Raw genomic sequence first — 25419 nt, 5'->3', positions numbered from 1 at the left:
AAATGGTCAGAGGGCTGATTAGGCTTTTTTTTCAAAGACATACAAATGGACAACAAGTACATGAAAAGATGCTTCAATATCACTAATCATCAGGGAAATGAAAATGAAAACCACAGTAAGATATTACCTCATCCCTGTTAGAATGGCTATTATCAAAAAGACAAAAGATAGCAAGTTTTGGCAAGGTTATAGAGAAAAGAGAACCCTGTGCAGTGTTGGTTGGAATGTAAATTGGTGCAGCCACTATGAAAAAAGTTGGGAAAGTTCCTCAAAAAATTATAAATAGAACTACCATATGATCCAGCAATCCCCCTTTTGGGTATATATCAAAAGAATATAAAACCACTACCATAAAGAGATATCTGCACCCCCATGTTCTTTGCAGTGTTATTCACAATAGCCTAGACATGGAAACAACCTAAGTGTCCTGCTGCTGCTGCTGCTAAGTCGCTTCAGTCGTGTCCAACTCTGTGTGACCCCATAGACAGCAGCCCACCAGGCCCCGCCGTCCCTGGGATTCTCCAGGCAAGAACACTGGAGTGGGTTGCCATTTCCTCCTCCAATGCATGAAAGTGAAAAGTGAAAGGGAAGTCGCTCAGTCGTGTCCGACTCTTAGTGACCCCATGGACTGCAGCCTACCAGGCTCCTCCATCCATGGGATTTTCCAGGCAAGAGTACTGGAGTGGGGTGCCATTGCCTTCTCCACCTAAGTGTCCATGAATGTATGAACAAATGAGATATACATATGATGGAATACTGTAGAATGGTGGTTGCCAGGGGCTGGAGAGGAAATGGGGAGATGTTGGTTGAAGGGTACAAACTTGCAGTTATAATATCAATATAAGTTCTGAATATCTAATTACAGCATGGTGATTATAGTTAACAGTACTGCATTATATACTCGAAAGGTGATGAGTTGAAAGTTGACCACTTTAAACTGTCTCACCACCAAAAAAAAAAAAAAAGAAATGTGAGGTGATGGATGTGTTAATTAACATTATTTTGGTAATCATTTCACAACATATACATGTATCAAACCATCACATCGTATACCTTAAACTTACACATTGTTATATATCAACTCTATCTAATAAATCTGAAAAAATAAAGTAAAAAATATTAAAGAAAAGAAGGAGGGTGTGGTTAGTTCTACATAAGGTGAGAGGCAGAATCACATAATGTCACAACCCAAAAGTTTTCTTAATCATCCATTCAGGAATTTGTAACTGGCATCCCATTGGACTATATCCATTATGAAATATGTTCTCTTTGGACAACACAGGGCTTTTGTTTTGTTTTAACTAACCCAAGAGACTATTTATAAAGTTCTGAAATCCCAGACTCCGTGAAAAGATGGGAAGACCTGACCTGTCCATATTCCAAACTGTCGATAATCATTGGCTAGGATTTAACAACAGGCAATACCTTCAGTCCTTCAGTCTCCTGCCACAGCTTCCAGTTCCTATTCTGTAAAGCCAGAGCTTACCTCTGCTTTGCAGCTGCCAGCCATCAGTTGCAGATCCTCAGAGTTTAATCCCCTCGTTCAATGTGTAAGGAAACCAAAGACCAGAGAAACCATAGGAGTTGCCTAAAATCAGAACCTGTTGTAAACAAAGTGAGGAACTCAAGAGACTCCTTAAAGACAGGAGGACCCCAACTGGGATGGTTTTGAATGACCAAGGTCTCTGGCAGTTGTGGGTATCGCACTTTTTAGTGAGTTCTTCAGGTCCGTGCTTTGAGCAGGGCAAGACTCCCAGAGTCTCCAGCTTCCTCCAGAGGAACCGCCTCCCCCACAACCCCAAAGCCCCATTCTGCACTCGACAGTGTCCCCAGCACACAGTTTCCTGAACGAACGATAGAATGCACCCTAGGCTCCTCCAGAAGTAATCAAAGTGTATGCAGCAGGAGCGAATGCTGTCACTGGGCTCCAGGAAGACAGGATCCCTGTGGGGCGCCACGCAGGGGTACAGAAGGCCTCGCGGGTTCCTCAGAATTGCATCCTATCTAAACGGCTACTGAGGTCCCATTCACACTGGGGTACGAGGGCTCAGAAACCCTCTCGAGGGACCGGCCCCGCCAAGGCGGGTAGAACTTCGTGCGTCCCGAATCCTGGGAGCACCAGGTGCGCAAGGCGAGAGGCCACCCTCCGCCTTCGCGCTGAGACAGGCGGGGACCCTGGGGCGGAGCCCAGAGCGGAGCTGGCGCACCCAGCCGGGCCGCAGAAGCCAGGAAGAGCTGAGAGGGCGGAACGCGAACTCTAGCTGGAACCCGGGGACCACGACGCGCCTGGGAAGGGCGCTGGGTGAGAAGGAATAGGGACACCTCCTTCGAAGCGCAAGTCCGGGTTCCCGAGACCGCTGGTGGGGAGAGCGCGGAAGCCGGTAAGTGCAGAGCTTGTCGCAGTCCCGGGCTCCGGTGGCGGGGTGGGGGGCGTCACTCGGGCTGAGGGCTCAGACGCCCGCTTCTTCCTTAGGGAGTTTCGGGCCGCTTTGCCTGCTGCCGCCTTCCGAATGCGCCCTGGCTGGCTCGCAGTAGAGGAGTGGGTGCCGGGAGATGCCCAGGCAGGGGCCCGTAAGCTGGGACTAGGCAGTGCGGCCACGGACGGAGGGAGCCACTGAGTAGCTGGGCCGAGGGGCGAGCACCAAACTCGAGGAAGGCGTGGGCAGGGGAGCCCCTTCGGGAAGGTGAGCAGGAAAGGGGAAGTGTCTCTGGGAAAATCCCCGCTCTGCAGCTTCTCTCTCCACTCCCAGTTTTCTTCCCGCCTGGAGGCCTCACATGCATTGCTTCTCGAGCCTGAATTTCTGACTCGATTCCCGCCCCTGCTAGGGTAGCGCCTCCGGCGACTGCGCGGCCGTGCCAGTGGTTAATAAGGGAGAGGAAGAACCAGGCTCCCGGAGCGGGTTGGTCAAGGGCAGGGAGAGCATCCCGAGATAATGGGGAGTGGACCAGCTCCACCCTGGGAGCCCTTCGTCTCCTCGCGGGTCCCGGGACCAGAACCAAAGAGCAGCCGAAAGTAGAATCCGAGAGAGCGCGACTCCAGCTTCTCGATCTCCAGCTTAGTAATGTCTGTCGGGGGCTGGGTGAGACAGAGGCGATCCAAAACGAAGTTATCTCTAGCTGCGGTCTTGAACCTCCCCGGGTACACAGCAGGCTGCCGCGCCGCAGGTTGGAGTGTACTGGCCATCCTGCGACTGCTGTCGGTGCTGGGGCTGGGGGGTGGGGTTGGGGGGAGCAGTTTCTGTCCTTTATCCCCGTCTTCTCACACGGTTGGACCAAACCAAACTTACTGTCCAGTTTCTTCCGCTTCTTCCTTCCAGTATCCCGTGGCTCCCACTCTTGGGAGTCCTTCCCAGTGTGCTAGGAGGTGGGGGAAGGTAGATGAGCGCGGGGGGGCGGGGTAGGTGAGGGGTGGTATTCCGCGGGTGCTGGGTCTGGATTCTTTTCCCAGTGCCTCGGACACCTCGAACCCAACGGTACCCTATCTTCTGAGGGCTCAGTACTTCAGAGACTTCATTTCCTCCCCCATGGGCATCTGGAGGCCCCAAGAATGTAGAGAACTTAAACCATAAGGGATACGTCAGCCCTCAGGCCCTCCTGGATCCTCACTGACACTCCCCCCACCCCCACCTCCCCACCCCCTTGGGCTGCTGTTTTCAGTTAAGCAATATCTTGGAGCGGCCACCACTTTCAGAGGACACAGACTCGTTAAGGAGATGTGGTGCCTCCCAGTCAAGGCTGGAAGGGGAACAGGGGGCCTGGTGAGGGGGCAGATCAAAAGAGTGGAGGCAGGAAAGAGAAGCAGACAGGAGTTTTTTTCTAAAATGGCCTCAGGAAGCAGCAGGAGAATTCCCTCCCACCCACAGGCTTCTCCACCTGCAGAATCTTGGTTGGGATCTTCATTCATTCCTTCAACAGCCCCTCCTCTGTGCCAGGCCCTGGGCTAGGCATCAGGATTTTGGTTTATAGGAAAACTGGAATTCAGAGAGCATAAATCACTGGCCCAAGATGACTCAGTCTGTTCATGTGAAACGTGATTTTCAAGTCTGTGAACTGGCCCAGAGAGGAAGCAGTCCCTGCTTTGGAGAAAAGACCCTACTGTATCCACATCTTCTGGCTTCATTGTCCCTGACCACAGCTGGCACAAAATTGTGATTCCCATAGAGTCCTGAGTCAGCTGCCTGAGCAGCTGGGGAAAACTTCTGGAAGACCCCACCTTGGGGCTTCCTGGGGGGCAGGGGAGGGTGACTGGGCAGTCAAACTGGTCTTGGCCCCTGGGCAAAGAGCAAAGATATACATTCTTCTTGGGTGTCTCTGGGGAGTCCAAACCAACCCATGCCCAAATACCTCCTGACAGCCAGTCAGTAGGGGGTTTCCCAATTTCCAGATATCTTGTGTCCTCCCCACTGTACCATGGGCAGTTCTGCCTGAGGGTAGACACTGGATCTGGTTTGCCTACACCTGGGGGGACTCTGAGAAGATGCTATTAGGTGTTCACCTGTATCTTATCAACTGGCTGTGTCTCCTTCCAGGATCGAGGATGGCCTGTTGACTCCCCAAGGATGTGGGCAGGGTGCTAGGATCTCTGACCTCATGAGAGCAGAAGGTCTGGACCCTAGCTCAGAGTCTGCAGACCCTGGAATCTCCCACACACCGCTCACTGGAAAGCTTCACCATGGCAGCCCAGAATGGAAATGCTAGTTTTCCAGCCAACTTCAGTATACCCCAAGAACATGCCTCCTCCCTCCCCTTCAACTTCAGTTATGATGATTATGACCTCCCTCTGGATGAGGATGAGGATATGACCAAGACTCAGACCTTCTTTGCAGCCAAGATTGTTATCGGGGTGGCACTTGTGGGTATCATGCTGACTTGTGGTATTGGCAACTTTGTCTTTATCACTGCCCTCACCCGCTATAAAAAGCTGCGCAACCTCACCAACCTGCTCATTGCTAACCTGGCCATCTCCGACTTCCTGGTAGCCATCATCTGCTGCCCCTTTGAGATGGACTACTATGTGGTGCATCAGCTCTCCTGGGAGCATGGCCATGTGCTCTGTGCCTGTATCAACTACCTGCGTACCGTCTCACTCTACGTCTCCACCAATGCCCTGCTGGCCATTGCTATTGACAGGTGAGGATGTCAGGCACGGGAAACATGATGGAGGTGGCCCAGGTCTCTTTCCTCGCTTCAGCTCTAACAGCTGGCTTTACTCCAGATTCAAATGTTTGCCCATCTATGGAGGCAAAAGGAGGGTTGGTTTCTTCAGTTGTGGTTCATATTCTTCCAAATGTAGGCAAGAGTGAGTCTCCTAAACCCCTAGCTCTTGGCCATGCCGCCATATACCACATCTGCTTCAGATACAGGTATAACCATGAGCCTCTCCAACACACAAGCAAAAGCAGCAGGTTTAAGCAAGTTACTACTTAGCTACATTATAGACAAGGCAGCTTCCAGTCAAGGCAGCATGTGCAAAGTTTTTCTTGTAACCACAACCCAAATCAAGATATAGAACATTTTCATCCCCTAGAAAGCTTCCTTGTGCCCCTTACCAATCCTCCCACCCCAGGCAACCATCAATCTGATTTCTAGTATCATAGTTTCATTTTACCTGTTTTTTAACTTCACAAAAATGGAATAATACAATATGTACTCTGGTTTCTGGTGACTTTGATGCAAAGCTGATTTTACAATGAGATTATTGCATGGTTTGCTTGTAAAAAAGAGAGAAGGACATTCTTGCCTTTCTTTTTTGCATACATCCCTCTGCTTATTTGCATATATTTGCATGATATGTTCTGGAAGTCCTTGATCTGTTGTAAATCTCTAATTACAGCTTCAGACAAATTTGACACATCTTTTATTTATGTAAACAGTAGTAGGCCAACATTGAACCACCAGTGGCTCTTTTTAAGAAGCCAATTTGTGTCACATCTTCTTGGTTCATCATTGTGAGTTATGCTGAAACTCATTTTGATGTATTTTTAATCATCGTTTTCCTTTTTATCACCTTTCAACTTGTTTTTCCCAGTTCTCAGTGCTATTTAGGTCCATTGTCCTTTTTAATCAACCCATTGATTTTTCATTTATGATAATATAATACACATGCAGATATAAGAGGCATCTTCCTTTTTATAACTTAATTCCTGTAGGAAAAAAACAACTTTGTTATCACAACTGTGAGGCTCTCAAGCCCTGAACCCAGTGTTTATGAAACTTACCTATCAACCAACTACACAAAATACCCCAGGGGAAATATGTTTGATACAATAAGTCAGATTCTTGGGGTCCTACTGAATGGGAATCCCCTGGCTAGAGCCTAAGCATCTGCATTTTACCCAGTTCCCTGAGTGACTCTGTTGTCTACTCAAGTGAGAGTTACCACTGTCCTCATCCCCTTTGTTCCACTGAAATCTTTGTCTTTATAATGTAGTTGTGGGGCTTTTCTTTCTTTTTTTTTTTTAATATTGGCGATTCTCAGGAAGTAAACATCCTGTTACAATACAGGAGTGGTTCCTTTTCCACCCCAAACTAGCTCTGCCTCAGTCAGCTTCCAGCTCTGTCAGCAGTTCCACCATGTCCCAGTCACACAAGCAGGTAATACTGCCATCATCCTTTGCTTTTCTCCCTGTTCTACCCCCACCCACACACCCCCTTTGCCAGATGCAGCCCTACACCAGGTCCTGGCAATAGTCCCTCCAGCCTCATCTCTTGGCAAGTCATGGCTGGACCATCACTATGCTCCTCTAACTTGTCTCTTCACCCCTATAGGAGATCCTGACTGCCCCCTGAAATCCATACTCATCCATAATAAGCATCAGAATATCACCATTGAAGAGACTTTCTAATATGTTTCATTCCTTACAAAACCTCCAAAAGTTTCAATGCCTGTAGAACACATGCCAAATCCTGAGTCTGGCACCTCGTAGTCTTTGTAGTCTGATGCCAATCTGTCTTTCAGTCTCATGTATGGGGACACAGATAGTCTTTTCCAAAGGACACTGTATTTTAAGCACAATAACCACATCTTCTATCTTTATGTTTCCTTTGTGCTTAGCAAAGGGCCTCAAACCTGTGCCTTAGTTTGGTTTACTCCCAAAATAGACCCTGAGACAAGGATTCATGTGCAGGTAGCACCCAGGAAGCACCTTCAGGGAGATGGGAAGTGCAGCAAGGGAAGGCAGTCAATAAAGGCTGTGTCACTGAACAAATTTCCACTGTGGGAAACTGATTTTTATTCTTGCCACAGAACTCTTGGACCTGGTGTAGATCACACCTCAGAGTTCTCCCAGGAGTGGGAGGTGGGTGAGGGAGCTCAGCTATTTATATACCAAATCTCATAAGTCATTTGTGAGGGCCTCTGGAAGTTCTGTGCAGGTTACCAAGAGTACCCTGGAAGCCAGAGAAGACCTTCTGACAAAGAAATGCAGGTGTTAGCTGGTGGGAGTGGACAGGTATCCACTGAAGTGATAAAAGCAAAGGGATATAAGGGGATATCAACTGCATGTGCTTCAAACTGGTAGATCCACAGGTTGCTAAATCCTACTATGTGTGTGGAAACATAAAGTAGTAGAAGACACAGTCTTTGACCTCTGGGAGCTTTACTTCCACACAAAAGCTAGAATAATCTAGTGATAAGAGTAACTCAGAGGAAGACACGATGATTATGTTGGTGATGCAGTCTGGGAACACTTCATGAGGCAGTTGCAGTAATTTGAGTGTGCTATTCTGACCACCTTCTATACGCCGTTGATCAAGGCAGGACTCTATAGCTTCAATAGTAGTAGATGACTGAGCACACAACACTTGAAGCTAGAACAGTGAGGCTGACAGCAGTTGGTTGGTCTCGTATACTCCCAGCCCAAGCGAGGAGAACACTGCACACCAGGCAGGGCCATGTGTGCCATGTGGGAGTTGCACTCAGGAATAGAATGAACCAGCAGGGGCTGTGGACAGCAGGCTTCACAGTGGCAAGAGACTGAGGTGACCTTAGCTCCCATGGGAGGATGTGATTGGCTTGTTTGAATGATTTTGCCAACTGGCAGGGAAGTGAAACCCACTAGTTGTGGGTTGGGGGTGCAGTTATTCTGGGGGTGCAGTTTTCTGATAGAGAAACTAGCAGGACAGGAGCCTTTCCCACCAGGAGGAGGGATACATCTAGTGAAAACAGAGGAACTCACAGCTAAACTTTTTGTAGATATCAAAGCACATATGGAATTTCAGCTTTTAAAATTCATGACTCTAATAAATAGCACCCCTCTTTCTTACTCAGTTTCAAACCAATTGAAAAATAAGGCAAAGTGATAAGAAGGATAGATGATGGCAAAACTCTTACTTTTGTTGAGATGACATTAATATTAAATAATTGGCTTGTATCTGTAGGCATGGGGACTACATCATACTCAGAACAAACCCTGACACCGGCAGCAGGAGAAGAGCAATGTTCATGTGCAGAGGGCCTAAAAGAGATGCTATTTGAAGTCACAGAGACCCCAGAAGGAGAGTGTTGACCTCAAGAAACAGGCAGATAGATGGCAACAAAGAATTTACAGATGTCCCTCTTGCCAATGAAAGAGTCATAGGAAAAGATGAGTTTAAACAAAGTATTATAGCTTCCAGCATGCTTTATGTACATTTACCTTCTCAAATGGAACCTTTCAAAAAGGTTGTCTGTAAAGTTATTTTTATCTCCCTTTCACAGATGAAGAAACTAAGTCCCAGGGGCATAAGTGATTTATCTGAGGATTTAGGTACAGAGCTAAAATCCAGGGCTTCTGAAAATCCAGGCAGTGTTCTTTATGATTTATTTGATGACAATAAATCATAAAATAAAGCTCTGAATTTTGGAGCATCCTATAGGATAAGGAAGAAGTTACTGAGTGAAAAGGAATTAGAATTTAAGAGTTGACAGCAGAGTAAGCAGGGCTGTAGAAATTCTCTTTAGCATTGGTTACTGAGATACTTTTCATGCTGGAATCAGACTGGGAGAGTTATTAAGTCCTGAACTAGTTCTGCATTATGTAAGGACTTTGGACTCACTATGGGAGGCAGAATAATGACCCCCAAGATATCCACATCTTAATCCCCAGAACATGTTATGCCTAAGAGGAATTAAGGTTGTTAATTAGCTGGTCATAATATAAGGACATTATACTGAATTATCTGGGTGGGCTCAGTGTAATCACATCAGTCCTTAAATGTGCAAGAGGGAGGCAGAAAAGTCAGTGTCAGGGTGATGTATTGCGGGAAGGGCTTGACTGATCATTGATGGCTTTGAACATATAAGGGGGCCATAAGCCAAGTAATGCAGGCAGCCCTAAAGGAAAAACAAATGAGATTTTTCCCTAAAAGCCTCCAGAAAGGAACACAGGCCTACTGACACCTTGATGTTAGCCCAGTAAGATACATGTCAGACTTCAGACTTCAAAACTATGATAATAATTTGTTTAAGCCACTGAATTTGTAGTAATTTGTTATAGCAGCAACAGGAAACTGATACACTCAGCATCACAGAGAGACAATGATTGTGAGATGTCCCTGCCCCAGTGAAGAATGAGCTAACCCTCTTGTCCTGATCTCCAGCCCTGTGAGCCTTGTGTTATCCAGGCAATTCGTGCAGGTTAACTTGGAAAAACTTGGACCCATGGATGGGTAAAGAACTCTAGCAAGCACTGCTCATTAATTTATATAGCTAGGGTGCACCCAGTGGATGGGATGAGATCCAGTTTTATCTCAGGTCTTCAGAAAGCTGCAACCTGGGGTGAACAAGGCTGCCATGAGATCTTCTAATTGAAGTCTATGGGTCAGAGCTGCCAGTGGGCAAGGGGAAGGCAAAAGCAGATAAAAGAACCCCAAGACAGATTATTGCCAGGGACAGACAGAAATAGCACTCCAGAAGGCCTTCTTGGTCAAGTCAGAAACTTGGATAGGTGACCAAAAGGTCTAGTTACCAAAAAGTGTAAAGTGAAAGTCAAAGTGAAGTTGCTCAGTCGTGTCTGACTCTCTGCGACCCATGGACTGTAGCCTACCATGCTCCTCCATGCATGGGATTTTCCAGGCAAGAATACTGGAGTAAGTTGCCATTTCCTTCTCCAGAGGCTCTTCCCTATGCAGGGATCGAACCCAGGTCTCCCGCATTGTAGGCAGACGCTTTACCATCTGAGCCACCAGGGAAGGCTAGATAGAAACCCATGGGTGTCTTCCTGCTATTGGTCATAACCTGACTCAAGCTCCAGGTATGAGGTATATGTTCATCTCCAGACAGAATTGCTTCTTCCCAACCCCTCATGCCTCTTTTCTTCCTCCACCTTCCTCCACCGCCTCTTCCTCTTGACCCATAAAATGCACAAGAATGAGCCCAGGGGACTAAATTACCTAAATAGATATTATTAGGTTTCTCTAGAAAGGAAGTGTTCAACCTACACAAATGAGCTCATTTCCCACTAAGGGCTCCAAATTTTTTCCCAGGCAGTGTTGCTGATTAGAAAGAGGATAAAAGCTTTATGCTATATGCTGCTTGATGGTATCAGGGCAACTTTACTTACCTTCTCATCTGAGCTTGAGACAGCCCATGGAGGTGGGTGTAAAAGGTTTGTATCCGGAGCCCACATTCCATTCCCTGTACCAAGTGAGCTTGGGCAAGTCATTTACATCTCACTAGATTGCTCAGATTCCACCCTAAACCACCCCTACCCTCCAGCTCTGTAATGCAGAATGACACCTGAGGGTAGCAGAGAGAAAGTCCTAGTCCACAGACCTTCTTTTGCCTCTACACCCGGAGATCTGTGAATTGAAGAGTTTTGAAAGCATTATATTCTTAGACAGAATGGCAAGCTTGAAAGTCAGATGGTATCAATAGGATTTATAATCATGATAGACCTCATGTATTTATTGAATATCTAGTACACCCCAAGCATTTCACAAACATTGTAACATTTAATATTCACAGAAGCCCTGCAAGGTAGGTGTCATTTTATCCGATGTTGCATTTGAGGAAAGGAATCTCAGAGAGACTGATTCACTCTAGACTCCCAAAGCCAATCAGGTAAAAAGCCAGGATTTATTCTATCTGTTTGACCCAAATCCTGTGCTGTTCCCACTAAACCTCTCTTCTCCTCCAAATGCCAAATGATGTTGCTAAAATCAAATGAAGCATGTTGACGCTGGAAAATAGGTACGTGGAGAGTCATTGTGCCATTTTGTCTGCTACTGTGGGTGTTTGGGTTAGTTAAAAACTAATAATGATTACAAGTATATATCCGCATACATCATTGCTACTGATGCTTCCCTCCCCCACCAGATATCTCGCTATCGTTCACCCCTTGAAACCACGAATGAATTATCAAACAGCCTCCTTCCTGATCGCTCTGGTCTGGATGGTATCCATTCTCATCTCCATCCCATCAGCCTACTTCACAAAGGAAACCGTCCTCTTCATTGTCAAAAACCAGAAAAAGATCTTCTGCGGCCAGGTCTGGCCAGTGGACCAGCAGCTCTACTATAAATCCTACTTCCTCTTTGTCTTTGGCATCGAGTTCCTGGGCCCCGTGTTCACCATGACCCTGTGCTATGCCAGGATCTCCCGAGAGCTCTGGTTCAAAGCGGTCCCGGGTTTCCAGACTGAGCAAATCCGGAAGAGGCTGCGCTGCCGCCGGAAGACGGTACTGGTACTCATGTGTATCCTCACGGCCTATGTTCTGTGCTGGGCGCCCTTCTATGGCTTCACAATCGTGCGCGACTTCTTCCCCACTGTGTTCGTGAAGGAAAAACATTACCTCACAGCCTTTTATGTTGTGGAGTGCATCGCCATGAGCAACAGCATGATCAACACCGTGTGCTTCGTGACAGTGAAGAACAGCACCATGAAGTACTTCAAGAAGATGCTGCTGCTCCACTGGCGGCCCTCTCACCACGGGAGTAAGTCCAGTGCTGACCTCGACCTCAAAACCAGCCGCCTGCCAGCCACGGAGGAGGTGGATTGTATCAGGCTGAAGTGACCCACTGGTACTTCACAATGGAAAACCCAAAAGCCAGTACTTGGCGCACAGTTTATCAATAACCAAGTTCACAGGCTGCATGGGGAAAGGGCAACAGTTTTCACACTTCGCTGCTGTCAAGGAGCTGGATGCTTCTGCAGTCATAAAATGCAGTGTGACTTGACACAAACCACAGCAGCTAACATTTACTGATACGTGCTCAACGTACTGTGCACAACACCACCAGCGAGATTAAAGAGCAACAGGAGCTGACATTTACTGATTACCTACTGTGTGTAAAAATATTTAAATAGCAAAATGAATTGGCAGGAGTCATTGGAGTCATCGAGTTAGATCCAGATATTTAGGTGTCAGACAGAGGCCACTGTTGGTCTTCTAGATTCATACTTCATCTTACCTCATTGTGTATCCAGTCAGTGCAGGAAAGTCAAAAGCCAACAGAATATAGAATAACGGAGATAAAAGCATGAGTTACAGTGTAACCCCATAAGTTACAGTGTGGGGTTTACAGCCTCATGGGGAGACAGTTCACGCCATCACAATGAGCTTTTCCATTCAGATCTTATGATTTTATTAGAACATTCTCTTGGATTCTGGTTGCCAGAAAAGAATTTTTCTCATAATCAGGTCATTAGTTATCTATAATGGTGTCATTTCAAAGAAAAGAACCAAAAAAATCTCTTTTCCTCTGATCCTTGAAAGCTCATCATTCTTTTGGGTGAAGACAGGCAATCCTGAAATGAGGAACACATCCAGTTCCTGACACCTTAAAGTAAATGATGTCAGAAACTCCAGTATCAAGGAGAAAGGAGTGGAGTTTGCCACTGGCAATGAACGTAATCTGTGTGGCCATTTTGCTAAGGCCTGGACCATTTTTATAGAACACATCCTCTTTTTCAAAGATGAGCTCTACTTGGAATTCAAAGACCTGGGTTCAAGTTCTAAATCATGTGACCTAGATGTTTATTCTCTCTGCATCTCAGTTTTGTCCAATAAAACAGGACTACCTTATAGGACTGTTGGGAAAGACCACTGAGGTCATAGTTTATGAAAGTGATTTTCAGCTATACAAGTGATGAGAATGGATAAGTGACACTGAGCAATTTGTTTGGACCCCATCCACTGTGGCTTATTATGGAGAAACACTCCCACTTTTTCATCCTATTCTATGAACCAACGAGCCCTGAACTCTTTGCAGATATCTGAGCTCTACATCAGGAGGAAAAAAAAAAAAATCCTTGTCCTGGATCATAATCAGGAAGATTCGACCTCAGAATCTCAGTAACCCCCCTCCCCTGACTTTCAGTATCCCTGTGATCATAGAAGTATTTTGACAATCTTCCCTGCACTTTGCCAAACAACACACCCCAGAGTTGCCTAATTCTGTTTGTATTATCACATATCTGTGGTAATTGTGTATATTTGTCCTCATTTCTTCTGGATTCATTTTGAAGCAGAGACTATACAAATGGGAACTGATTTGGGATTGACTCAAATAACTCACATTTGGACAATTCCCACTTTTCTGTATGTAGTTAAAGTGTTATTTAGTTGCTTATGTGTGTTTAATTAATCATTGGTGTTTTATCCAACAGTGGTGTTTCAACCAACATTTTCGTATGTCACCACCCAGCAGACTCACTTTCAGCCCAATTATTGTACCCTCAGAAAATGTAAACTCACTTGAACATTAGGCTAGCCAAACTGTTTATAAATTCTGATTTTAAAAAACTATATGATTTATTCTAAAGCCAAGCAAGTAAATATTTGGGGTTATCTGCATTTTCACAAATGTAATAACTTCATTTTTATTTATTACTCCTATCCTGACTCTTCTCCTAATAAGATGATTCTTTAAGAGTAGACTGTTACCAATTGTATCTGTCAAAAGAATTCATCCCCTTTTTCCTTTTTATATTATACTAACCTCTCCAGGAGTTGGTGATGGACAGGGAGGCCTGCTGCTGCTGCTAAGTCGCTTCAGTCCTGTCTGACTCTGTGTGACGTGCTGCCATTCATGGGGCCACAAGGAGTCAGACAGGACTGAGCAGCTGAACTGAACTGAGCTGAACCTCTCTTCATTTAAATTTAATGGAAACAAGTTTTGTAAATATCTGTGTGATTTGTAAGTTTGCAGTGAATGAAACTGTTACATTGTTATCAGATGAAATAATTAACATATGGAATCTTAACCACACTATTAAAGGATCTTCCCTGCTAATCTTCTATGTGTTAGTATATTTAGATATCAGTGAAGTAATAGCCATTTAAACAATTAAACCTTGAAACAGAGAAGGAAGTTCTTAAAGGCACCTTTAGAACAATAGTAGCTCACACCAGCAACCACTCTCATCTTGGTCACATCTCTCAAGCTGCCAGTCCAAGAGAGTACTCATGCATGCAAATCAATCAGAGAACCACTACCCCATGTTCACATTCACATTCATGTTCACGCTCCTCCTTCATTTCATTCTTTAAAAATTAAAAAAAAAAAACCTTCATTTTAAAATCATCTTGTTTGTTTAATGAATAACGCTGTTTACATGGAGACCGTTCATTGATCTAACTGGTATTAAGGTAATAAATGAATAGCACTTGTGTTTACCCTTTTCTTCTTGAGACTAATTAATGCTAAGCTTAAGATACTTTTAAATTGCTGAGATATATAAATATTTATATATAATTTTATATTGGGAGCTATTGAACATTTAATCTCGTTTGGCAAGACAGATCCATTTCCTTGGCCAGAATAAAAGAAGGATGGCTTTGTGATGAAGCTATTAGAGATTTTTCTTTCAGCATCCAACATCAATAATAAGTTGATTCTAAAATTGAAGAAATTAGAGGCAAACAAAATGGCGCTGCCGAAGGGGAGCCTATGGCTCAGGGCCCAACTGGGGATCCCGCCGCTACTGCTGCTGGCCATGGCCCTGGCCGGAGGCTCGGAAACCGCTTCGGCTGAAGCATTTGACTCGGTGTTGGGTGATACGGGGTCTTGTCACCGGGCCTGTCAGTTGATGTATCCCTTGCACACCTACCCCAAGGAAGAGGAGTTGTATGCATGTCAGAGAGGTTGCAGGCTGTTTTCAATTTGTCAGTTTGTGATGATGGAATTGATTTAAATCGGACCAAATTGGAATGTGAATCTGCATGTACAGAAGCATATTCCCAATCTGATGAGCAATATGCTTGCCATCTTGGTTGCCAGAATCAGCTGCCATACACAGAATTGAGACAAGAACAACTCATGTCCCTGATGCCAAAAATGCATCTACTCTTCCCTCTAACTCTGGTAAGATCATTCTGGAGTGATATGGTGGACTCTGCACAGAGCTTCATAACCTCTTCGTGGACTTTTTATCTTCAAGCTGATGATGGAAAAATAGTTATATTCCAGTCTAAGCCAGAAATCCAGTATGCACCACAGTTGGAGCAGGAGCCTACAAAATTGAAAGACTCATCACTAAGCAAAATGTCCTCAGATCTGCAAATGAGAAGTTCACAAGCACATAGAAACTATCTTGAAGATGGAGAAAGTGACGGCTTTTTAAGATGCCTGGCTCTTAACTCTGGGTGGATTTTAACCATGACTCTTGTCCTCTCTGTGATGGTGTTGCTCTGGATTTGCTGTGCAACTGTTGCTACAGCTGTGCAGCAGTATGTTCCCTCTGAGAAGCTGAGTATCTATGGTGACTTGGAATTTATGAATGAACAAAAGCTAAACAGATATCCAGCTTCTTCTCTTGTGGTTGTTAGATCTAAAGCTGAAGATCATGAAGAAGCAGGGCCTCTACCTGCAAAAGTGAATCTTGCTCATTCAGAAATCTAAGCTTCTTTTTTTTTAAAGAAAAGTGGAATAGACATCTAAATTTCCATTCCTCATAAAGCTTTTTAAAATGGTTTCATTGGATATAGGGCTTAAAAATCACTATTAAATGCAAATAAAGTTACCCAAATCTGTGAAAATAAATAAATAAATAAATAAAAATAAAAATAAAATTGAAGAAATTAAAAAATAGCTTCAGGCCTTTCAGGGGTAAAAACCAATTCCAGGCTTATGAAGGAAAAAGTTACACATGGCACGTGATTATAAAACTTAAAGTGAGTTCTATCTCTAGGGGCAAGTGTCGGCTTTGAATCATATCTCCTCAATCTAACCATTATCTCTCCATTGAACTCAAGATCACACAAACACACACACACACACACACACACACACACACACACACATACACACACCCCTCAACAGGACACCATAGCAGGAAAAGGCCTTTTTGGGCATGAAATTCAACTCACTAGTGTCTTAGATGAGAAGATATGAATTTCAAATGAGGAAGTGATTTGCCTAAGGATGCACAGCTAACGCTTGCTGGAGCCAAAATAGTGTCCCAAGGTCTCAGTCTGGTCCAGTAACTGCCCTTCTGAATCCAAAGGACAGGACTTCCTCTAAGAATGTTTAGAGGGCCATTTAAACTGGTTCCTCACCTCCTGAGAGAATCTTAAACTGCACAAAAGATACCTTCCTTCCCTCTGCCAAGCTGAGTGCATCCCATCCAACAGACTTCATAATCTAGACTCCAGGGTTCCAGAGAAATCAGAATTACCCCAGGACGACTCTAGTGCTGCTGCCTTTCATTTCTCCTAATGGGAGAAGTGCCCCCTTTGGGAGATGTCTGAGCACATTTAGCTGGAATGCACATGGAGCTATTTGGATGTGATGTTGGAGCCATGTGGGGAAGCAGATTATGATGAGAAGAGGCCTTGGCCACAGGAAGAGTAGGTGGTGGGGAAAAGGGCTTTCTCATATTGGAAGACAAAGCAAGTCCAAGGCCAGAGTGTGTAATCATCACACAAGTGGTGAGCAGTGGTCATTCTTCATGCCTCCCAGGAACCAAATGCCTTCTGGTCACCAGGTCAGCCTCTCTCCTGAGGTACACCCACCAGGCCACACATCACCTCCTGGAGTTGCTTGACCAAATTACTTTTTTACAGATGCTCAAAGAGCTCCAAATACAGGACAATTTTTCTAAGCGATAAAGAGGCATAGGGGGAAAATGTGTTTGGCACTTGCTTCAGCTATAACAAATTGGTGGGAGGTGAGAGATTCATTGGAACTTGAAAAGAATAATCATCAGATAGAGGAAAATAGGCAGGAGGTTTGTCTCCAAGAAGTGAGGAGGTCAGTTTTGGAACAGAAAGTCATATAGACACAAGGTCCTTCCAGTCCTTTGTTGATTCCTTGTACTGAATTTCCACATGTGAGTCACAGCCTGAGATGAAAGAGGTCGTCTCCAGGATCTCAGGTGATGCTGTTTGTAGGTTTCCAGCTCTGGATCCAGGCAAGTTCCTGATACAATTCTTTGACTGACTTCTGCAGCAGGATTGGTTCACTGTGTGCAGAAGATCTTCCACCCACTCACTTATTTAGTCTCTGTGCTGACTGCTGTGGAGGAACAGAGGTGTGGGTGCAAGTCTGAATCTGAGAGTGACTCTCAAAATGATACACGATTAACTCTATGTTGAAGTAGAGACACTGTAAGCACAAAAATGGAGAAGATATAGAAGACAGATTCCTTCCAACCATGGGAATCAGAAAAGGTTTGGAGTACAGAGGTTGTTAGGCAAAGTTCTGGAAGATGGAGAATGGTGGAGAGAGGGTATTCTAGACAAAGAGAATAGAAAGAGCAAAGACATAAAAGAGGGGAAATGAGATAGAATATAAGTGGAACAACAAATAGTTTGATTTGACAGACGTACAGAATATAGATGTTTAGGGGAGAACAAACACTGGCAGCAGGATAAAGAGCAGGATGAAAAAAGAGGTGTACTGAAAGAGACTTGGATTCACAATGAGAATCATATTCAAATAGTAATCCTTATTTAATAACTTTCACTTTACCTCTTACCCCTTTGCTTGTAAAATGGGAATGATCATAGTACTTGCAGCATAAGATTATATGTGGATTAAATATGTATCTTAAACAATGCCTCAGTTCAGTTCAGTCAGTCAGTGGTCTCCATCTCTTTGAGACCCATGGACTCCAGCATGCCAGGCTTCCCTGTCCATCACCAAATCCTGGAGCTTGCTCAAACTCATGTCCATTGAGTCAGTGATGCCATCCAACCATCTCATCCTCTGCCAACCCCCTCTCCTCCCCGCTTCCATCTTTCCCAGCATCAGGGTCTTTTCAAATGAGTCAGTTCTTCGCATCAGGTGGCCAAAGTACTGAAGCTTCAGCTTCAGCATCAATCCCTCCAATGAATATTCAGGACTGATTTCCTTTAGGATTGACTGGTTGGATCTCCTTGCAGTCCAAGGGACTCTCAAGAGTCTTCTCCAACACCACACTTCAAAAGCATCAATTCTTCACTGCTCAGCTTTCTTTATAGTCCAACTCTCACATCCATACATGACTACTGGAAAAACCATAGCCTTGACTAGATGGACCTTTGTTGGCAAAGTAATGTCTCTGCTTTTAAATACGCTGTTTAGGTTTGTCATAGCTTTTCTTCCAAAGAACAAGAATCTTTTAATTTCATGGCTGCAGTCACCATCTGGCATGATTTTTGAGCCTAAGAAAATAAAGTCTCTCAACTGTTTCCATTCTTTCCCTATCTGTTTTCCATGAAGTGATGGGACCAAATGCCACAATCTTAGTTTTTTTAATGTTGAGCTTTAAGCCAGCTTTTTCATTCTCCTCCTTCACTTTCATCAGTTCCTCTTTGCTTCTGCCATAAGAGTGGTGTCATTTGCATATCTGAGGTTATTGATATTTCTCCTGGAAATCTGGATTCCAGCTTATGCTTCATCCAGCCTGGCATTTTCACATGATGTACTCTCCATACAAGTTAAATAAGCAGGGTGACAATATAAAACCTTGACATACTCCTTTCCCGATTTGGAACCAGTCTGTTGTTCCATGTCCAGTTCTAACTGTTGCTTCCTGATCTGCATACAGATTTCTCAAGAGGCAGGTCAGGTGGTCAGGTATTTCCATCTCTTGAAGAATTTTCCACAGTTTGTTGTGATCCACACAGTCAAAGGCTTTGGTGTAGTCAATAAAGCAGAAGTAGATGCTTTTCTGGAACTCTTTTTCTTTTTCTGTGATCCAATGGCTGTTGGCAATTTGATCTCTGGTTCCTCTGCCTTTTCTAAATACAGCTTGAACATCTGGAAGTTGTCAGTTTGCATACTGTTGATGCCTATCTTGGAGAATTTTCAGTATTACTTTACTAGCATGTGAGATGAGTGCAATTGTGTGGTAGTTTGAGCATTCTTTGGCATTGCCTTTCTTTGGGATTGGAATGAAAACTGACCTTTTCCAGTCCTTTGGCCACAGCTGAGTTTTCCAAAATTGCTTGTATATTGAGAGCAGCACTTTCACAGCATCATCTTTTGGGATTTGAAATAGCTCAACTGGAATTCCATCACCTCCACTAGGTTTGTTCATCGTGATGGTTCCTAAAGCCCACTTGACTTCGGATTCCAGGATGTCTGGTTCTAGGTGAGTGATCACACCATCATGGTTATCTAGGTCATGAACATCTTTTTTGTATAGTTCTTCTGTGTGTTCTTGCCACTTTTTCTTAATATCTTCTGCTTCTTTTAGGTCCATACCTTTTCTGTCCTTTATTGTGCCCATCTTTGCGTGAAATGTTCCCTTGGTATCTCCAACTTTCTTGACGCAATCTCTAGTCTTTCCCATTCTATTGTTTTCCTCTATTTCTTTGCACTGGTCACTGAGAAAGGCTTTTTTATCTCTCCTTGCTATTCTTTGAAACTCTGCATTCAGATGGGTATATCTTTCCTCTTCTGTAGCACATCATAAGCAGTCAATAGATATTAGCTATTATTTTTAGAATGATTAATTCTGGGAACAGAATTTCTCTTAGAGGAATCCAGAGTATTGTGTCACATATAATGAATATACTATTTGGGATTTATTCACCAGAGTATTTTCATCTTCTGTGGCCCCGAGTCTCTAGCTATCTTGGACTCCCAATTCGACCTGGCCAGCTCAAATCATAGGATTTCTTCCATAGTATAAGGAAGAAGCTCTTCCACCATTAAGGCTGAACCAGAAAGATTAATGATTCTAAGAAAATTGGCATTAATGTAGGGGAAATCCCTTCCATACAGAAAGAAGGAAACAGAGCATACCCCTTCCAGTCCCAATGGTGAAGGGAAAGAAGAAAACAAGCTGATTAAAGACAGATGCATTTGTCCCTGCTTTCTCTTTCAGAATATAAATCTAGGTGGTGAAGTGAAGATGCAATAGAAGCACCTAAGTTATAGGGAAGCCTAAGAAATGCTTGGGGCAGGGAAGCACCAATGAAATGCTTGCCCATGTTCACTGAGGTAGGCCCTAGACCTCTAAGAGAAGTCATGCATAAGGCCCAGAGATAGTGAGACAGCAGTCTCACTAAGAAAAAGCTATAAGATAGAGGAGTCTGATGTGGTTGGTACCTTGACACCTCACAGAAAGCAGTAAGGCATAGGGATCCATAAATTACCATGTGCCCCACTTAGGGGTCACAGATGGATGAACAAAAGCCTGGGGTTGACTTAAAGAGGCCATTATACATGGGGCCTTTGCAATCAAGCACAAATAGCTAGGATTATAGACTCCAAAAGACCAGCTGAAATGTATTATTTTTCAACAACCCACTCTGCAGCACAGCCAGCAAGGATCCAGAATGCACATAACAGCATGTGATTCTGAGTGTTCCCTCTACCCTTCCCCAGCACGCTTTCATGGGAGCTCTACCATATTGGGAAAGAGTAAGAAGAAGGGGCTGAAATCCCAAACATTTCATTTATCTGAAAGTGGGTGATTTAAACTGAATGGAGTATACTTAAGTCCAAAAAGACTATATGTTATTAATAGCCAAGTTTAAGTTTGTTCTCTACCTCCCAGTAAGACAGGGACTTATAAAGCTTTGACCAATGATAGAAAAGTCAAGAAGCTATGTTTTCCCCATCATACAAGTGTAGTGTCAGACAACACTGCACATATAACAATGATGAAAAAACAACAGAAGATTGAGGACTGGCATGGGGAGAAAAGAGGAAAACCAGGTGTCACACTGGAAACACATGATAAAAAATGGGAGTTGTTATATAGGATCCAGATCCAAATCTTATGGAATAGGGTTCAAAACAATAAGGAGGATATGATGGTATTCTCACTTGGACCAGCATAGAAGTGTGTAAGCACTGAAGAGGGACAGGAAAGACTCGCACCTGATGCTTGACAGATGGCAATGAAAGGAGTGGAGCTCAGGAGGCCAGAGTCATCACGAGGGAGGCATATGTGGAGAGAAACGGTGGCTGCTGCTGAAGGAGAGGCAGTACTTCCAACTGTTCACCACTGAGTGTGATGTCAGCTGTGCACTTGTCATATATGTGCTTTGTTGTGGTGAGAGATCAAGCCCTGAGCCTTTGGAATGGGAGCACTGACTCCAAGACCCTAGACTACCAGAGAAATAACCCTGCTAAGTCACTTTAGTCGTGTCCAACTCTGTGCGACCCCACAGATGGCAGCCACCAGGCTCCCCCGTCCCTGGGATTCTCCAGGCAACAACACTGGAGTGGGTTGCCATTTCCTTCTCCAATGCATGAAAGTGAAAAGTGAAAGTCAAGTCGCTCAGTCGTGTCCGACTCTTAGCGACCCAATGGACTGCAGCCTACCAGGCTCCTTCATCCATGGGATTTTCCAGGCAAAGTATTGGAGTGGGGTGCCATTGCCTTCTCCATAAAATAGTGAGAACTCCTACAAAGGAAACCACTTGAATACAAAACCCAGCATCAGCAGTAGCACCCTGTGCAGGATGCCTCATCCAAACAAACAAACAAAAAAAAACAAAAATACAAACCATACCATCAGCAGACAGGAGTACCACCTCACTCAGCCTTGCACATCAGAAGAAAACAAAACAAAACAAACAAACAAACAAACAAACAAAAAAACTCAGCACAAATCTCACACTATACAAAGTTTATAGAAACCACTGCACCAATCTTGGGAGGGCAGAAATCAAAAGGAAGAAAGAATTCAACCTTTAAGCCTGAGAAAAGGAGACCTCAAACACAATAAGTTTAAAAAAGAATAATGAAAAGGCAGGGAAATACTGCACAAATGAAGGAACAAACTAGAAAAACACAAGTCTAAATAATGAAGAGGAAATGGGCAAACTACCTGAAAAAAAATTCAGAATAATGATAGAAAAGATGATCAAAAACCTGGAAAGCAGAATGGAGAAAATGTAAGAATCAATTAACAAAGATTTAGAAGAATTAAAGAATAAACATACAGAGACAAACAACACAATTACTGAAATTAAAAATACTCTAGAAGGAATCAATAACAGAATATCTGAAGCAGAAGAATGAATCAGTGAGCTGGAAGACAAAATGGTGGAAATAACTTCTGAAGTGCAGAATAAAGTAAAAAGATTGAAAAGAACTGAGGATAGTCTCAGGGACCTCTGGGACAATATCAAATGCACATTCAAATTATAGGGGTCCCAGATGCAGAAGAGAAAAAAATGGTATGAAAAAATTTTTGAAGAGGTTATAGTTGAAAATTTCCCCAACATGGAAAAGGAAATAGTCAATCAGTCCAAGAGGTGCAAAGAGCTCCATACAGGGTAAACCGAAGGAGAAACATGACAAGACACATACTAATCAAACTAACAAAGATTAAACACAAACAAAGAATATTAAAAGCAGCAAGGGAAAAGCAACAAGTAACATACAAGAGAAACCCTATACGTTTAAAAGCCGATTTCAGCAGAAACTCTGAAGGCCAGAAGGGAATGGCAGAATATATTTAAAGTACTGAAAGGGAAAAGTCTACAACCAAGATTACTGTACCCAGAAAGGATCTCATTCAAAATTGATGGAGAAATAAAAAGCTTTTTAGACAAGCAAAAGTTAAGAGAATTCAGTACCACCAAACCAGCTTTACAACAAATGTTAGAGGGCCTTATATAGTCAGGAAGGAGAAGGCAATGGCCGCCCACTCCAGTACTCTTGCCTGGCAAATCCCATGGACCGAGGAGCCAGGTAGGCTGCAGTCCATTGGGTCGCTAAGAGTCGGACACGACTGAGCGACTTCACTTTTACTTTTCACTTTCATGCATTGGAGAAGGAAATGGCAACCCACTCCAGTGTTCTTGCCTGGAGAATCCCAGGGACAGTGGAGCCTGGTGGGCTGCCGTCTATGGGGTTGCACAGAGTCAGACACGACTGAAGCGACTTAGCAGCATAGTCAGGAAATATAAGAGAAGAAAAAGAACTATAAAATCAAACCCCAAACAATAAAGAAAATGGCAATAGGAACATATATATTGATTATTACTTTAAATGTAAATAGATTAAATGCTGCAACCAAAAGACACAGATTGGCTGAATGGATACAAAAAAAGATCCATATATATGCTGTCTACAAGAAACCCACTTCAGACCTCAAGACACATATACACTGAAAGTGAGAGGATGGAAAAATATATTCCATGCAAATATATTCTAGCAAAAGAAAGCTAGAGTAGCAATCCTCATATCAGGCAAAATAGTCCTTAAAGTAAAGAGGATTACAAGTGATAAGGAAGGACACCACTTAATGATCAAGAGACCAATCCAAGAGACAGACATAACAATTGTAAATATCTATGCACCCAAAATAGGAGCACCGTAGTACATAAGACAAACACTAACAGACATAAAAGGAGAAATTGACAGTGACACAATAATAGTAGGAGATTTTAACACCCCATTCACACCAATGGACAAATCATCAAAACAGAAAATCAATAAGGAAACACAAGTCTTAAATGATACATTAGATGAGATGGATCTCATTGATATCTCCATGACATCCCATCCAAATACAGAAGAAAACACCTACTTCTCAAGTGCACATGGAACATTATCCAGGATAGACCACATCTTGAGTCACAAATCAAGCTTCAGTAAATTTAAGAAAATTGAAATCAAATCAAGCATTTTCTCAGACCAGAACACAATGAGACTAGATATCAATTGCAAGAACAAAAACTGTAAACAACAGATTTGACATAAACACATGGAGCTTAAACAATACATTTCTAAATAACCAACAGGTTATGAAGAAATCACATGGGAAATCAAAAAATTTCTAGAAACAAGTGACAATGAAAATATAACTCAAAACCTATGGGATGCAGCAAAAGCAGTTCTAAGGGGGAAGTTTATAGCAATACATACAATCCTACCTCAAGAAACAAGAAAAACAGCAAATAGACAACCTAACTTTACACCTAAAACAACTGGAAAAAGGAGAAGAAAGAAACCCCAAAATTAGTAGAGGGAAATAAATCATAAAATTCAGGCAGAAATAAATGGGGAAAAAATGAAAGAAATAAGTGTAAAGATTAATTAGAAATGAAGAAGTTGAGGTTACAACTAACAAGGCAGAAATGCAAAGGGTTATAAGAGACAATTAGGGACAACTATATGGCAATAAAATGAATAACCTGGAAGAAATGGACAGATGCTTAGAAAAGGTCAATCTTCCAATACTGAACCAGGAAGAAATAGAAATTATGAACAACCCAATTACAAGCACTGAAAATGAAGCTGTGATCAAACATCTCCCAAAAAACAAAAACCCAGGGCCAGACTGCTTCACAGGAGAATTCTATCAAACATTTAGAGAAGAGCTAATGCCTATCCTTCTAAAACTCTTTCAAAAAACTGCAGAGGAATGAACACTTCTAAATTCATTCTATGAGACTACCATCACCTGATACCAAAACCAGACAAAGACAACACAAAAAAAGAAAACTACAGACAAATATCACTGATGAACATAGATGCAAAAATCCTCAACAAAATTTTAGCAAATAGAATTCAGCAACACATTAAAAAGCTCATACACCATGATCAATAAGGGTTTATTCCAGGGATGCAAGGATTCTTCAGTATATGCAAATCGATCAATGTGATACACTATATTAACAAATTGAAAGAAAAAAATACATAATAATCTCAATAGACGCAGAAAAAGCTTTTGACAAAATTCAGCACCACTTTATGATTAAAACTCTTCAAAAAATGGGTATAGAAGGAATCTAGCTCAACATAGTAAAGGCCATATATAATAAGCCTACAGGAAACATTATTCTTGATGGTGAAAACTGAAAGCATTCCCCCTACGATCAGGAACAAGACAAGGGTGTCCACTTTCACCACTATTATTAAACATAGATTTGGAAGTCCTAGCAACAGCAATCAGAGAAGAAAAAGAAATAAAAGGAATTCACATCGGAAAAGACATAAATCTTTCACTGTTTGCAGATGACATGTTACTGTACATAGAAAACCCTAAAGATAGTATCAGAAAATTACTAGAGTTTATCAGTGAATTTAGCAAAGTTGCAGGAT

The 25419-nt window shown here is 43.2% G+C and overlaps 2 protein-coding genes across 2 annotated transcripts; both read left to right on the top strand.

The window, feature by feature from the left end:
• Positions 1-2012: 2012 nt before the first annotated feature.
• PROKR2 (prokineticin receptor 2) lies at positions 2013-14733 on the top strand. Its single transcript, XM_019971999.2, has 3 exons — positions 2013-2381; positions 4530-5130; positions 11297-14733. The coding sequence occupies exons 2-3, from the start codon at positions 4673-4675 to the stop codon at positions 11991-11993; spliced, it is 1155 nt and encodes a 384-aa protein (XP_019827558.2). The 5' UTR covers positions 2013-2381; positions 4530-4672; the 3' UTR covers positions 11994-14733.
• A 100-nt stretch (positions 14734-14833) lies between these two features.
• LOC109568123 (transmembrane protein 59-like) lies at positions 14834-15943 on the top strand. Its single transcript, XM_019973364.2, is given in 2 exon segments — positions 14834-15092; positions 15095-15943. Coding segments are annotated over 2 exon segments (972 nt in total). The 5' UTR covers positions 14834-14848; the 3' UTR covers positions 15823-15943.
• The last annotated feature ends 9476 nt before the right edge of the window (positions 15944-25419 follow it).

Source organism: Bos indicus, chromosome 13 (genome assembly GCF_029378745.1).
Source record: "Bos indicus isolate NIAB-ARS_2022 breed Sahiwal x Tharparkar chromosome 13, NIAB-ARS_B.indTharparkar_mat_pri_1.0, whole genome shotgun sequence".
In the NCBI taxonomy this organism is placed as follows: Eukaryota; Metazoa; Chordata; class Mammalia; order Artiodactyla; family Bovidae; genus Bos; species Bos indicus.
The sequence above is the reverse complement of the archived record's forward strand: the minus strand, read 5'-3'. Positions and strand labels throughout refer to the sequence as shown.

What these genes read in the sequence shown, in the direction of transcription:
- PROKR2 (XM_019971999.2), top strand. Translation starts at nt 4,673, where the DNA reads ATGGCAGCCCAGAATGGAAATGCTAGTTTTCCAGCCAACTTCAGTATA. An exon ending in CTGGCCATTGCTATTGACAG is followed by an intron (nt 5,131 to 11,296) that starts GTGAGGATGTCA and finishes CTCCCCCACCAG; the next exon opens with ATATCTCGCTATCGTTCACC.